The sequence below is a fragment of the Mytilus trossulus genome, chromosome 1 (assembly GCF_036588685.1).
Source record: "Mytilus trossulus isolate FHL-02 chromosome 1, PNRI_Mtr1.1.1.hap1, whole genome shotgun sequence".
In the NCBI taxonomy this organism is placed as follows: Eukaryota; Metazoa; Mollusca; class Bivalvia; order Mytilida; family Mytilidae; genus Mytilus; species Mytilus trossulus.
Genome location: NC_086373.1, coordinates 92,221,493 through 92,237,393, shown reverse-complemented (window position 1 = coordinate 92,237,393; position 15,901 = coordinate 92,221,493). Strand labels below are relative to the sequence as shown.

At 31.7% G+C, this 15,901-nt stretch overlaps 1 protein-coding gene across 1 annotated transcript in view; it reads right to left on the bottom strand.

The window, feature by feature from the left end:
* LOC134690729 (fibrocystin-L-like) overlaps positions 1–15,901 on the bottom strand; it is a 40,928-nt gene that overhangs the window by 18,101 nt on the left and 6,926 nt on the right. Inside the window, exons 7-34 of the mRNA XM_063550767.1 lie at positions 15,557–15,633; positions 15,133–15,175; positions 14,689–14,870; positions 13,940–14,026; positions 13,546–13,814; positions 13,015–13,106; positions 12,627–12,769; positions 12,213–12,356; positions 11,711–11,866; positions 11,367–11,533; positions 10,784–11,005; positions 10,335–10,462; positions 9,764–9,930; positions 9,116–9,370; positions 8,709–8,863; positions 8,221–8,343; positions 7,798–7,903; positions 7,159–7,428; positions 6,486–6,610; positions 6,002–6,131; positions 5,426–5,609; positions 4,948–5,195; positions 4,396–4,584; positions 3,993–4,169; positions 2,231–3,706; positions 1,758–1,907; positions 1,164–1,341; positions 685–841 (exon numbers count right to left, since the gene is read on the bottom strand). Of these exons, the coding sequence (XP_063406837.1) occupies positions 685–841; positions 1,164–1,341; positions 1,758–1,907; positions 2,231–3,706; positions 3,993–4,169; positions 4,396–4,584; positions 4,948–5,195; positions 5,426–5,609; positions 6,002–6,131; positions 6,486–6,610; positions 7,159–7,428; positions 7,798–7,903; positions 8,221–8,343; positions 8,709–8,863; positions 9,116–9,370; positions 9,764–9,930; positions 10,335–10,462; positions 10,784–11,005; positions 11,367–11,533; positions 11,711–11,866; positions 12,213–12,356; positions 12,627–12,769; positions 13,015–13,106; positions 13,546–13,814; positions 13,940–14,026; positions 14,689–14,870; positions 15,133–15,175; positions 15,557–15,633 (5,800 nt within the window). The remainder of the gene's footprint in view (positions 1–684; positions 842–1,163; positions 1,342–1,757; positions 1,908–2,230; positions 3,707–3,992; positions 4,170–4,395; positions 4,585–4,947; positions 5,196–5,425; positions 5,610–6,001; positions 6,132–6,485; positions 6,611–7,158; positions 7,429–7,797; positions 7,904–8,220; positions 8,344–8,708; positions 8,864–9,115; positions 9,371–9,763; positions 9,931–10,334; positions 10,463–10,783; positions 11,006–11,366; positions 11,534–11,710; positions 11,867–12,212; positions 12,357–12,626; positions 12,770–13,014; positions 13,107–13,545; positions 13,815–13,939; positions 14,027–14,688; positions 14,871–15,132; positions 15,176–15,556; positions 15,634–15,901) is intronic.

Here is a 15,901-nt window from a genome sequence, read left to right as displayed (position 1 = left end):
CAACAACCCAACCATAGATAAAAACAACAGCTGAAGTTCACCAACAGGTCTTCAATGTAGCTGGCCCCTAAAAAATATATACTAGTTCAGTGATAATGAACGCCATACTAATTTACAAATTGTACACAAGAAACTAAAATTAAAATGATACAAGACTAACAAAGGCCAGAGGCTCCTGACTTGGGACAGGCGCAAAAATGCGGCGGGGTTAAACATGTTTGTGAGATCTCAACCCTCCCCCTATACCTCTAGCCAATCTAGAAAAGTAAACGCATAACAATACGTACATTAAAATTCAGTTCAAGAGAAGGCCGAGTCTGTTGTCAGAAGATGTTTAAACAATCAAATACGCCAACCTGACATGCAATTTTACTAAATAATAATCTAAAGAGATCAAAAGTAAGGTGGAATTAATCATAACATATAACTGTGAGAACTGAATACTGGTATTTCAAAAACCCATTTATTTTACATCCTAATATATGCTGTACAGAACTACAACAATAGTAATATTAATGGGAGATATTTAATAGGCACTAACATAGATATCAGTCAGTCACATCAATATGATTGATTGTTTGATTGATTGTTCCTTGTCCAGTAACAAATATTACACACATCTTTGGAAACAAATCATAAATGTCCATAGTTTAAAAAACAAAACAAAATGTGTAAGATAAATACCTGATCTGCTATTCCATTGCCATTAATTTCTACCGTGACAGAAGTTTTCTGTGAAGGTGTGTGTTGTCCTGTTGAACAAATAATCTGGGTGTCGGTAGCAGTAGAGACTGTACATGTAGTACCAGCAATAGTCACATCTACTTGTGCTGGATCATTTCTGTAATATAAATTCATTTATGTCACAGTACAGGTTTACTATTCAGTTTCTGTTTTATACTACAATGTAATGAGAATTTTTTTGCAAGTTCAAATTTATAATAAAGTTTTGTGATTTTTTGGATATTTTTAGGGGCTGAAAATTGTGAGGCATGATGTAATCCTGTTTTCCAGTGCTGAAAAGAAATATTCTTCATTCCAGTCCTCGGACAGATCAGTTTACAATTGGAATGGTTAGGCTAATACTCACTTATACTCATGCCAGCAATAAATGTTCAATCATAGGCTGGGTTTGCATTTGTAATGGTTAAACTGCCACTTACCCAAAGCCAGTCCCAGTAATGGTAAGAGTTGATCCTCCTCCAGTTCCCCCACGGGCAGGGTTTACATTTGTAATGGTAGGGGTGAGACTTTGATCGTATGTGTAACCTCCTGCTAGAGTCTTTGATACTCCATCGACAGTAGCTACTACATCACATGCTTGAGTTCCTGTCACTGTACCTGAAAACAGATAGGGGAATACATAAATACAAACAGATATGAATAACATAAATTCCTACCTATTTGGCTCTCAGTTCAAATGTGTTTTTTACCGGTATCAGTTTTATACATGTAAAATTTTCATAAAAAAAATATTGAAAAATGTTACCCTAGCTGATCTATAACATAACCTGGCATTTGCTTCTGTCTATATCAGAAGTATGAAAAATACTGAAAATTTCTTGAATCTGGTGAAAACCATCATGTGTTCTTATAAAAAATCAATCTATACATTTAGCAGTATTGTAGCCTTACTTCGATGGTGAATACCTGATGAGTAATTGAAAAAATTTACAATGCTTTTGCAACCCAGACAAGATGTGGTAATAATGATTGATTTAAATTATCATTCTAGCACATAGAATAATTGTACATACCAGAGGCTGCGGGTGTGACACATATAAATTGGGAAGCTGTCTGACTGGCAGAGTCATCTTTGACACAGGAATTTCCACAGATAGTTGCACTGGTTGTATCATCAAATCCTGATCCAGTAATAGTAGCAGTTTGTCCGCCTGATGAACTTCCTACAATATAAATATATCTCATATAAAATAGCAAATAATATAAACTATCAAAATGTTGTGTAAAGTAATCTTAATTCAGTGGTATAAAATACAGATCTTGTTTAACAGTTGTCCATGAAAGTTGTTAAAAATACATCCAAAGTAAAGTTGAACAAGACTGATGCTAATTTATGCATGAAAGGGTTCAATACATTTATTTCTTATGTTACAATAAAAAATACACCCCAAAAAAACAAAGAAATAAGGTGGAAATTTTAATATTTCTATTCAGTTTATATTGATATGATAATAATATTCATTAGGAAAATTAAAAAGTATCCTACCTGAATTTTTACTAATAGCAGTGATTGTCAGTTCAAAATCAAAATTGACATTGTTATTGGACAATCCACTGTTTCTAACATCAACAAGAACTGGTACTGAACCAATAGATACAGCACCAGCTGTGCACTGTATCTCTGTTGCTCCATCTGAGGTAACAGTACAAGGTACTCCACCTGTAGTTACAGTGTTGTCACCACTGGTAGCACCAAAGTTAGTACCAGTTATGGTGATAGTTGTTCCTTGAGATCCCTGTAATGGACTCACTGAAGAGATTGTTGGTGTTGCACTGGAGGAATATTCAAAACTTTCATTTCCATAAGTTTGCCCATTTGAGGTAACAACTACATCTACACTTCCAGTTGCATGACTTTCAGTTTTACATTTGACATATGATAAAGCAACCTCTACAAGGTCACATGCAGTGCCATCTACTGTTACAGATGTTGAGCCATCGACAAAACCATTTCCATCAATTATTAATTCTGTTCCACCATTTGTACTTCCCTGAGAAGGAGATAAACTTGAAATAACTGCTGAACTGGTTATCTGTATACTGTTAGTTGCTCTTCCTTTGTCTGTGATTACAAGATCAAGGTCCTGGGTACCAGCAGGAACATTTGTTATGGTACATTGTATTTCAGTGTCAGTTACAGATGATGCAGTACAAACTTCACCACCTATTTTGACCTCAGTGTTTACTGTCTGATCGGAAAATCCTGATCCACTTATAGTAACAGTTGTTGAAGCTCCACTCAATGTCGTAGGGTCAACTGCTGAAATCTCAGGAGTATCAGCAGGTTCATAGGTTAACTGACATAAAATGTCACATACAGCTGGAATAAGATTACCGTATGCATTGACCTTGACCTCTACAGTTTTTATCCCTCCTCCAGAAGGTGGTGTAATACATGTGATCTCTGTGTAAGATACAGTCTGTACAGGACAATCAATTCCATTGATGGAAACCAATATGTCAGTCTCATTTCCTTGGTATCCTGTTCCTGATATTGTTAGAGTTAGTCCTCCATTCACAGAAGAAGACAAAGGGCTGATTTCTGTGACCAATGGCTCGATGACAAAGGTCTTTGCTGACTGACCAGCTATAGCAATAATGGCATCACCCAAATTATTGACCCTGACATTGACTTCTTGCATTAAACCAACTGTTGGAGAAGAAGTTGGATCTATTTTACATTCTAACCATGTATCTGCAGAATGAGTTACTGTGCAAGTGGCATCGCCGAATGTCACTTCATTATTACAACTGGTACTTGAAAATCCATATCCTGTTATTGAGATAACGTCGCTTGTTGTACCACGATTCTTGTCAATGGCAGTTACACCTGGGGTGGTACAAGTCTTGAAGGAAAATGAAAACATGTCTGGTGGTGAGGATACCGGTGGTGAACCAGCACAGTTAGAAATAGGACTGGTTGTTTCTGGACAGGCAGAACCATCCACTGGATCAGATGTACCTATAAACAAAAAATTAAATATAAATATTTTTCAGAACTAAAACAATATATAAATGGAAAAATAAAAATAAAGATATCTTTTGTTTAAGGGCTAACTAAAGCTCTCCTCAGGTGCTTGGTTTCTATTTTTAAAACTAGTCAAGGCATGAAGATGTGAACTCATGATTTAACACTCCTTTATTATTAAGAGAATTTAGATGTATTTTTTATGAGAAACAAGAGGCTGTAAAATAAGTTGCCTTTACCAAGTTATAAAGAACATTAAACCATAAATCATTTATATTACCTGAGTTAACATCATGAAGAGCCATTTGTCCTGCTACTTTCAGTTCTACCAAACCACTAAATGGTGTTTTATCTTCTGCTACCAATGTTCCTCTATAGAAAATAATTTCATATAAATCTGTATAGCCACTCCAGTAACTAAATTGTCCTGGTGTGGTTACTCGGTACTGAAACCCACCTGTAAAATAAATTATACATGAACACCTGTCATCATTACAACTAACATTATGCAGAATAAATAATCATAAAAGTAAATCATGACAAATGAAATAATCATGTAAAAGTTAATATGCATGTATACCATGAAAATACTTGGACAGACTGTATGCTAAAAAAAACCTGTAGGTTGTTATAAGCAAGAGAAATAATTTTAAACAACTTTTCTGTTTTGGACTCAAACTTACCATTTGCTGTTCCGACTTGCCCGCTGACAAAGCCATCAACTGCAGGTTCTGTAGCTGTCTCATTCTTTGTTTGTTCTATACGATGAGTAAAAGTATAGATCCAAGATGGGGTAGTCCATGACCACTCAACAATATCACCTACTTTAGCTAAAGCTACTACAGGATTCCACTGGTAACCAATACCCCAGGCTAAAAAAATAATTGATTCCTACATTATTTAACATGTTTTAATACATTCACATCAGAAAAAGTACAATACACTGGCATAGGTAAAAAAAATATTGAAATAAAATAGGAAATAGACTTATAAGCTTAAGATAAGACCCTTTGGAAAAGACCTTCCTTTTTTGTTCTCCACTTCAATTGATTGATTGTTGGTGTTTTAATGCCACTTTTGGGCTATTTCGTGGCAGCCAGTTTATATTGGTGGAGGAAGCTTGAGTGTGCAGAGAAAACCACTGCCCTTGGATTCCTCCACTTCATTATCATCATAATATGTTTCAAAAACAATTTTATGCTTCCTATTTTTACTCTATAATATATTACTCTTACTTGGGTGAACGCCTTGGTTATTTATTTTGATAACTGCTGAGGTGTCTGGAATCAGACAGACTATTTGAGTGCTAGTAGCTGATTCAATACCACATCCATAATCTCCAACTTTCACTTCAGTCACGGACATGTTTGTACTGAATCCTTGTCCAGTTAATGTTAATCTGGTACCTCCATGAAGAGACCCTTCAGTTGGGAATATATTTTTGATTACCAATTTATATTCTATCTTAGGAATGTTTCCAGAGCTGTAAAAGAAAATGTTTTAATAAGTTATATTTAGAACAAATAATAACATATTTTCAAAAAGTTTTCTTTATCAACTGTATGTTTTAAGGGTTCTTCTTATCATTTCAGTTAAAAGATCACAAAACTATGACAAAATAGTTTCCTCTTTGTATTTCTACACTTTGAACATCATTTAACTTTGTACAAAAATAAAGGTCACCTCCTTAGAGCGATAAAGATTATATCTTACCTGTCTACAGCAGCTCCCCCACTCCCCTTCAGTAACAAGACATCATATATCCCTGGGGTCAGGGATGGGAGGGTAGCTGTCACTTGAGTGTTGGTAAATGTTTCTGTTGTCACTGTTGTTGTTCCAATCTTCAAAGTTCCAGAAGTTCCAAAGTTTGTACCATCTATTGTAAGGGTAGCACCACCTGAATATAGCAAATTATTTTCTATAGTTTTCAATTTTATGAATACTCACTGTAGCTTTGAAAGCATAAGATATATTGTAACCTATTATAATGATTTACCAATACAGCAAAATGATATGAATATTTTTATTTATAATTTAAAACCAACACAGAATATCTTTATCCAGATAATATTGATTTATCTCCCTTATTTAACAAAATAATATTGACTTATCTCCCTTGTCATCTTTTAGTTATCAAAGACACCTGAAAGCATCAAGATTTTTAAAAAGTGGCCAGACATAAAATGTATCATTAATTTTAGAGACCCCTTAAGTAAATGGTTGCCCATTGAATAATAGCATATCTACAGAAGAAAGGTCAGTTTATTATAACATGTAAATATAACTAACCAGCAGCTCCGATGGATGTTGGTGACACACTAGTTATAGTTGGTGTACTTGATGAATCATATGTAAACTGATTGGGTGATGTCTGTGTGTGGCCATCTAAATTAATAACAACATCAACAGATCCAGCAGTCTGAAAAATATATATTCATCAATGCAATGATAAAGACATAAGTGTGATTATTTACAAAGTAGAAACTTTATTGATTATCATGATTTCTGAAATGATATTGAGATTTTCTTTTGACCTCTATGGTGTGTATTAAAGATTCATGTAATACTGTAAATTCAAATATTACTACATGCATTTATTATTGTGATTTTGTCCTTTTAGACCAAAATGTGATTTAATTTTTTGCAATGATAACCGTATTGCATTTTTCTCCATGATAAAAACATCGCAATAATTTCTGAATTTACAGTACCTATCTATAAAATTCTAATTTTAATTTGTGCATATCTTGCTCAATAATTGTACATTGCTTACCGCTGCAGGGAGATTACAAATAACTACTGTGGTTGTAGTACTTAGTATCTCACAGTCAATTCCTCCAACAGATACCACAGCAGAAGAACTAAATCCATTACCGGTTATTGTAAGTGGTATTCCACCTTAAAAAAGAAAAAAATACTTCTTATTCATGATTTAATAACATTTTGTTCCACCTTAAAACAGAAAAAAAAATACTTCTTATTCATGGTTCAATAACATTTTGCTACACCTTAAAACAGAAAAAAAAATACTTCTTATTCATGGTTTAATAACATTTTGTTCCACCTAAAAACAGAAAAAAGACTTCTTATTCATGACTTGATAACATTTTGTTTTTTTTCAAAATACCCCTTGCAGCAATTAACTGTATTTGTTTGCAATTTCGGAATTTAAATATATGAAGCGTTTGCATTCTGATTTTTCTCATTCAAAAGTAACTATTAAATTCAGATTTATTCTTATGTCTGCATTTAATGTGAAATCTGAATCTTTAAGACTCTTAACAGACCTCCTCCTTTCTCCAATGTCATTCAAGTTCAAACTTTTAACATCCAGTCACATTAAGAGCTAAGGAGCAAGAAATAAAGAAATAACCTGAAGAGAGATAATAAATATGTGGCAAATTTTATCAACTGGCTACAAATTCTTCATGAAAATATATAATTACCTCCAAGAGTTCCAGTAGATGGACTAATTCCACTGATGGCCATTGTATTTTGGAAAGTCACATTTCCTGCATCATGAGTTGCTTTTCCTTTTCCATCAACATAGACATCTACCAAGTATGTACCATATGAACCCTGACCAGAAGTACATGTTAAACTAGTAGTTCCACCAGAAGTAACAGTACACATGATCCCACCAATTTCTACCTCATTATTAACCAAGACAGCCCCAAAATTTGTACCAGTGACTACCACAGGTATTCCTGGGCCACCTTTAGCAAAAAAAAGTCATAATATAGAATTATCTAAAGGTATTAATCATTTCTAATAAATATTTGAATACAAAATAAAATTACAGAAACGCAACTGAATTAACATATCTCATGCCTAACATTTTTTTTAAATTTAATTTAATTCTTTATTTATTTGAAGAGGATAGCCAACAGCCAGAAGCTATGTGTGTGTCTCCTCTATTTTTTTAAATTATTTTATACTTCACCTTTTCTCCATTAATGGATTTCAGTGAATTACTAAAAAAAAATAGTATCAAAAATAGAACTTTGATATATTGCAGATAGTCTGTAGCCTGCAAATAGGTCTATAAATTTCAAAATAATAAATATAATAAATGATTATCTTACCTGATGTTGGACTGACGGCTGTTACAGTAGGTGAACTACTTAAACTCCACTCAAATGTGCAGTCTCCTTCACAAATAGTTGGAATACCATTAACATATACCATAACCTATACCATGATAATAATAGAAATTGTGTTATAGCAAATACTTGTATTCAAAAATGCAGATGCATTGTGGGGACATAATAGATTTGGATATAAATGATTGGTCAACTTATAGGTAAATATGCAAGGTAGACAAGTTACAGATATAAATGATTGGTCAACTTATAGGTAAATATGCAAGGTAGACAAGTTACAAACTAGTTAAATTTCTAAAATTGGCCTGATGAGGTTTTTTTTAGAGTATGGCAAAATTGTTTTGTTCATAATCAAAATTTAAAGGACTGTAATTTCTTAGAAAAAGTCTTCTATACGAATCTCACCTGTGGTAGTGCATGGTCAGTACGTAACATATCCCCTGGAATTGGATCATACCAAAGTCCACCCTCTTGTATGGTTGTTACTGCTGCTGCTACATCTTTACCAAACAATGTACTGGCATCAACCTAGAAGAATCAATCACAAATTTAAAAAAGGCTATGACAACAAATTGATGTTGATGTCAATATTAAAAATATCTTTTTTTCTATAGCATGATTTAATCTATTTTTTAGTATACTGAAGCGAGTGCTTACTTTTCAACTTGTGTTAAAAAAAAATTATGGAGTCAAGAGGAGCAAACATAACAACTAATCTCTAAAAATAGATATCAAAACTCAACTAGCATAGTACAAATTCGAGAAAGTAGTTTATGCATAAAGTATTTTAATTTATCATTTAAACCTTATGATTCAATAAATGATATTTAAAGTCTGTGCTGTAACCTTCTCAATTAGCACTAAAGTGGATTGAGAAAGCCTATAAAACTTACTATGATCTCTGCCTGATCTCCTGGTAAAGATTCATAAGCAATGGTTATATCAAAGTTAGAACATACTCCTGTCCTTGTGACCTTGACATTACCAATACCTTCTATTGTCTCAAGCATAGTGGTTAATTCTGTCTCATCCATATCATATGAAATTCCTGAAAGAAATATAATGGTTTTAAAAATAAACATATTTTGTGTTACATCTCAGTTACCAACAAAAATATGAAAAATATAACACATATTGCAGACACCTAAACATTAATAGAAAAATGTTGTAATAATTAAGGTTAAAAATTCTATTACAAAAATGCAAAAAATACCAATAATACTTAACAAAAGACTCATTAAACTTTCATTTAAATTTCAACTTTAAACACCAAAAGATAGAGATTGATAATTATATTTACCAGCTTTTGTTTTACTATTAAAAGTAACACTAAATGATCCAGTAATGGGTGGTGAAGCTGGCTGAGTCCTGGTTACAGAGATTGATCCTCCAGGTCTAACCTGGCCCCCAATCTTCTTAAATAAAGGGAAGTCACTCCCACAGTCATGTGGTACCAGTGTTATATCGTAGACTCCTGCACTTGGTGAAGCCACCGATACTGACTCAATAAAAGCTGAGTTTGGTTTGGCAGGTGTCATACGAAAGAAATTAACATCTGAAATACAAAATCACAACATGTAGATATAAACTGATTGTCTTCATTTTACTGGAAAATTATTCCATATAAAAGTCAAATTGGCAATAAGGTCAAAATATAGTTCATCGTAAATTGAGGCAGAAGAAAAAAAACACAGAAAACACAGGCCAAAAATCAAATTAGACAAACGATTGATTGATTTGTTGTCTTTAATAGCACTTTCTATATACAATTTGAATATTCTGGTAGTCAGCAGAAACAACCAACCTCAAGCAGTTAATTGTCAAATCTTTTCACATTTAGTTGCATGTTTAGTGCACCTCTATACAAAGTTTAAAGCTCAAAATAAGTGGTGATAGGCAAGTGGTTTGCAAATCAAACATAATGGAACTATATTGATAATTAACTTACCAGTTTCATTTGTCAGGACTGCTTCACGGCCAATGTAAACATCATCAATGTAAAACTGCTTTGCAGACCCAAGTTTGTACACTTGAACCTTTCTGACCCAGAAATAAGCAATTGTAGGACGGGCTGACTTTAATTCACTCAGCATATCAATACATGTGTAATGCCACCTGTAATATGAAATCATAAAATTATACATTGTACTTATATTCTCTCAAATATATATTAATTTTTTCTGTTTTGTAACATACTGACTTCAAATGAAAATATATTACACCTACATTTTGGCCATTCGATTAGACAATAAGGCTGAATATAAAGCTTGGTTTCATAAGATTTAACAGAACTAATGATCAGTTTAATTGCTGTCCCAAAGTAGATCATTTTTTTTTCTTTCATTTTCCTAAGTTATCTCCCTTTTTTTAAGTTAAATTTACAAATTAATTCAAGTTTTGAATTTCATTTCTCAAACAAAACATTAGAAATTATAATCTTAAAAAGTTACAAGATAATGTACTTGTCCAAATGAAATTGACCGTTATAGGATTTAAATTTTTAAAAAACATGTATTTACCCTTCAGTTGTAGACATTGTGACATCAATATTAATAGCAGAATTATGTAATTCTTCAGCATCATCCTCATAAGTGTAAGACACTCTGACATAATTCTGTATTTGATTGCTCTGGTAGGCAAAACATAGCTGAAATTAAAAAATTAATTGCATATATAAATTATGGTGTATACAAAAATATACAAATGGTATTTAAAATTTCAAGTGTAGCAAGAAGCAAAATTGATGATAATTTGTATGTGTTTTCCTTACATAACTCCTTTAATTTTAAAATGAGAATATGTTCATTGTATAAACACAAGTATAAATGGATAAATAATAAAAAGCATTGAGATTATTGTCATCAAAGGTTATTCAAACGTGTTCTGTGAGTGGAAATATTGAATTATTATCTAAAATTTGAAATTGTTCCATTTCTCCTTGTAAAATAAATATATAATATTGAATTACCGTGGTAACACTGCTTGACAATTTCAAATCTCCACCATTGTATAAATAATTTGGGTTTTTGACCACATATCTCCCACAGAAAGGTTCTACTTCATTGGTCTTTGTTCCTCTTACACCACTAGGTAAGCCAGACTCGTAGTTGATAAACTTTTTCTTAGCTGCTGGGCTAGTTAGGAAAGAAGGACATCTGGTACCAAACAATTCTTCCAAAGCTGTTTTAACCTGTAATTACATAGAAATGAGTTGAAATGCAGATTAAAATTTTCTGTTATGCTATAAATATACAAGTTCTATTGCTAACATTAAAGAGGCTGGGATAAGGTATCAGTATTTGATGTTTTTACAGACTGAACAAACGTACAGATTTCAATAGAAAATTTATGTAAAAGAATCTGTTATCTTGACATAATATGTAGACGAAAACAAAGAAGTATTTGTAAAATATTTTTATTCCAATTTGCTCTGTATCCTAACTGTAGGCTTTTGCAGAATGGAGGCATATAATATGTGCTTTATCTTAGTTTTTTTTTTAAGCATGTCAACAGGTTATCAATACATACAAAACAAATTGATTTATACTTACATCACCAGCTGAAGCATCTGCTGCTATGAGAGGAGTAGGAACAGATTCCATGGTTAATGTGAAGTACTTCCCACTTGGTACACCGGATGTTTTTTCTGATACTCTTACTGTCAATGTTTCCCCTCCAATACCTGGTGTTGTCCTCGCAGTCATATCGGGAAAATCTCCTGAAATTGTAAGACATTATTTGAATGAATTTGAAAAGTAATTAATTATTTGGAAATTCTCCTGAAATTGTAAGGAGTAAAGAAAATATTAATATAAAACTTTATTTCATAACCAATTATGTCATAAAATAAAATAGTACCAGACAACTTAATAATGTTTGAATGCCTTCTATTTACCTCTTTCAGAATTGAATGTCACCGTCAGCTTTGCTCCTGGGGCACCTGATGATAAGGTTGTAGATGTCACAGATACAGACTCAGTACTATCAAAACAAGGGAGCTCACTCACTGCATTTCCAATGTCAGCACCATCTGTAATTGTCTGTAGCATTTCTGAAAAGCAATGCAATATAAATAATTATATAGATATCTTTGATTCAATTAAATAAAATTAGCAGATTCAAATATTGTGTTGCCAATGAAGAAAGAGTGTTTCTAAATTCCATATAAATTGTTAATTTTCTCGCAAAAAATGATTTGCCTGCAAAAGTTTTGTAGATCTTCATATTCTCTTTGAATGCTAAATACAATAAAAATGTTTGATGGATAAACGAATGAAGGCAAATCTCTATACCATTTAGACAAAACCTGTATCAGAAATTGAGCACATTTTGCATGTACCAATTGCATGTGAGGCTTATTATTGTTTTTTATTTCATTTGATATGAGGATTACTTACTTGTACAGACACCATAGATACAAAGTTGATAGGTGGCATCACTTAAAGATCCAGAATTTTCTTCAATGGTGACTTCCTGTACCTCATTGGTGGCTGAGCCAGCAGTTAAATCGCTAACTGTAACTTGTTGAATTTCTCTTTCAACTGTAAAATTAAGTTTTAATTTGTTAATTGTTATAAAGGGCAGTATTTTCATAATCATCTTATTTTGTGTTCTGTTCCTATTCAAATCCAATAAATGTATTCTTCCTAGCATAGCCTATATCATTCATTAATAATCATTTTTTTTTTAATTTAAATTTGTCTATGTATATATTGTAATGCTTTTACAAAGGCAATGCTTTTATTTTTATTTTTTCTGAAATCTCTTAAAAAATTTGAAAAACAGTGATTATTTAACAAATTTAAGTGTACCTGTAGAAGTAACTTTTATTTTCTGTATTTCTTCTTTGGCAAATCCTGTCATAGAGCTTACAAACTTGGTATCTAAATGGCGAGCTGCAACTCTTACATTTGAACCAACAGTATTCTCTGAATGTAGTACTTCTATGTAGTAACTGAAAAAAAAGATCCATCATTAATCCTTCAAATTATGTAATAAAAACACATTTATTTGCACTACTACTTAAAAAAAACAAGAAAAATTTGAAAGATTAATTCATCAATAATTTAATATCATAATAAAAACAGTCATTTCAAATTCAAATAATACTGGAAAAACAATGACTTTCTTCAAAAATCATATTAATTTTGTTGTATAAATATATAGAAATAGCACCAGAAATAGTGTATTACTACTTACTATTTATCCTTGACTAGCTGCATTCTTCTGGATGTTTGTTCTGAATTAGATGTCCATTTTGATGAATACTTTGGACAGGATGCTTCTTGTACCTTAAAACAACATAATTTCTTGTATAAATATTCAATCTTCATTTTTTTTGTAAAACAGTCATTTAAAAATAAATTGCATTTACTATTTTGTCTTTTCATAAAAATTGTCCATGAGTTATTGATTTTTTTTTTATATTTTTGAAATGAAAAAATCATTTCCCCTATTCACATGTAATGGTCAAATGATGGTAATATTGTGATGCCAAATTAGCATCATTCAGAAATAAGAGAATCTCAATATGCAGATCCAGTCATGTTTAAAAGACTGGTTCTAACACATGCAAGTGCTAAGTCATAAATTAAGGGGTGTTTGAATCCCCAGAAATCCCCCTGGATCTGCTACTGAATCTTATTAGAACAACTCAAGGGATGGATATATATACAATTTGCTACAGTATATTGTCATAATATAGTGTAGTTAAATTCATTCCCATAATACCTTATTAGCAGGATCTTCATCTGTACTCAGATACAAAATGGCTGAATCATCACATTTAATGTGTAATGTGTATTGACCAGTGTGTGGAGGAATAAAATAACCATGTGTCCTTGTTGAATATTCATCTAAATCATTTTCGTCAAAGTAAAACTCATCAATGACCGATGATGAATAATCTGTAGCATTGGTCAATAAGTCGGCCACATTTGGTAAATCTGAGAAGCTGTGGTATGTACTACTGAACTGTTCAAAATTTAATCCTCTGTTACCTGCAAAAGTAAACAGTAATATTAAAAAATATACTTAATTTTCAATATTGTTAAATAGGAAATGAAGTTTATTTTCTTATTTTTTATTTTGAAAATCAAATTGCTAATAACTGTGTTATACCAACCTGCATATCTAGGGGCAGACAACTGAGCACCAGTCCTACAAATAATTTGACTGTCTGTTACTTCATCTGTTACTTCACATTCAGTGCCTATAAAACAGATGGATGATTAATCAATTAACATTTTTTCTCATTATTCAAATATCTTATGAATAAGGTAAAACTCATTATAACATTGCTGTTGATTGACAGAATTTAAGCAAGAGTTATTTCCCCTTTGTCACCATGTCTTAGGCCAATGTCCATACATTCCTTCATTTGACAACCAAATTAATCTGGCTACTTCAGAAAAATGTGATGTTCACTGAATTATCTTTTCAAGCCTTGCATATTTCATCACTGAGATCTAGTCTGTAAAGTCAAAATAGAAAATCATCCAGTTTCAACTTCTACTGGCTGCCAAGGGAGATAACTCCAACTCCATAACAGAAACTTTCTATACCAGATATAATTGTTCATACAACAAGTTTTGTTCCCAAACTTAATTACTATACAAAACTTCAACCTCTCACAATTCTGAATGAAGTTTACCTATTTCCTACTCAAAATGTCACAATTCCTCCCAAGAAATGAAAAAATCATGTGGTGAGGGGAGTTTTTTTCTTAATAAAATTGGTACATTGTACATGTAATAAATTTAGCTGTAACTTTGTAGTTCTTTTTTTATTATTATTATTCAAAATAACAAAGTAAACTTTATAGTATGTCTTACAAAATAATGAAACCTTTTACAAAAAGACACTAAAACTTACCTCCTACCAGCACTCTGACTGCAGAGTTTGTTTCATCAAAGTACTCCCCAGAAACAGTAATCAAAGTTCCACCTTTAATGCTGCCGGTAGATGGATTTACACCTGTCACTTTGGCATATGTCTGGAACATGTAGATATCATCATTTCTAGAAACTCGTAACAAATCAGCATCAGACATGGACCTACAAAGAGAAAGCATGTCAAAAGTATATATCTTATCCCTTTCATTAATGAAAATATATGAAGAAACTTAGTAAATTAAATATTTAATGAAAATTAACATTTCTTTCAGAGTCAACCTAACTTTATCTTGTGTTTTAATCTTTTAGTTTAAACCATTATATTCATCTTATGTAAGTTCTCATACCATGATTCAAATGACAATGTGAACATTGTACAGTTGATGTTTTATCAAATATGTTTAAATGGATTCAAACAACAAACCTTCCATATTGTCCTTCTAAAATAAAACTGGCATTGGTGTTTCCTATAAAAGAAAAAAATAGTTTTCAATTTTCATATAATGAAAATAACCTTAAAGATTAATAAAGTTTTACATTAGATTATAAAAAAAAAACATTCAATACAGTTTTAATTGCTTCTTAGAAACTTAATTACCGTTAATTTTCTACTAATTGTAGATTTAAAGCATAATCATAGAATATATATATGAAATAAATTAAGTGATATTTTCATTTACAAATTACAAAAGCCATCTAGTTTATTCTGCAAAATTAAATCAACAGGTTCATTGTAGCTTTTTAATATTTTTTTTATTATAAGAACTGAGTGCAAGCAATTTTTGAAAAATAAATTTCAAAATGTTTTTCTGCAGTGCTTTGTAAATATAATAGATTTGAATACATACCAACAAAAGTTCCCTTTGTTAAACATTTCATATAGCCATTAGTACTACTTCCATCATTGTCCAGTTCTAAACCATGACTGAAAAAAATGTACTCACTATGTTAAAAAAAAACTTTAGGTGAATTATATGGTTGTAACTGTGGCACATTTGTATCTCAACAGTTAATCTGCACCTTCTTTTTTTGTAAATATTGTGCGGTTTTGCTTAATATAGTATAAGCTGTATAACTTTTATAGACATAGAGGCGATGGCATCTTTATATTGCCCTTTCATAAATCTTACCAGGACTATGTCATCATTTTTATAAATTAAAATACTACACCATATTACTACCAAGCATCAATA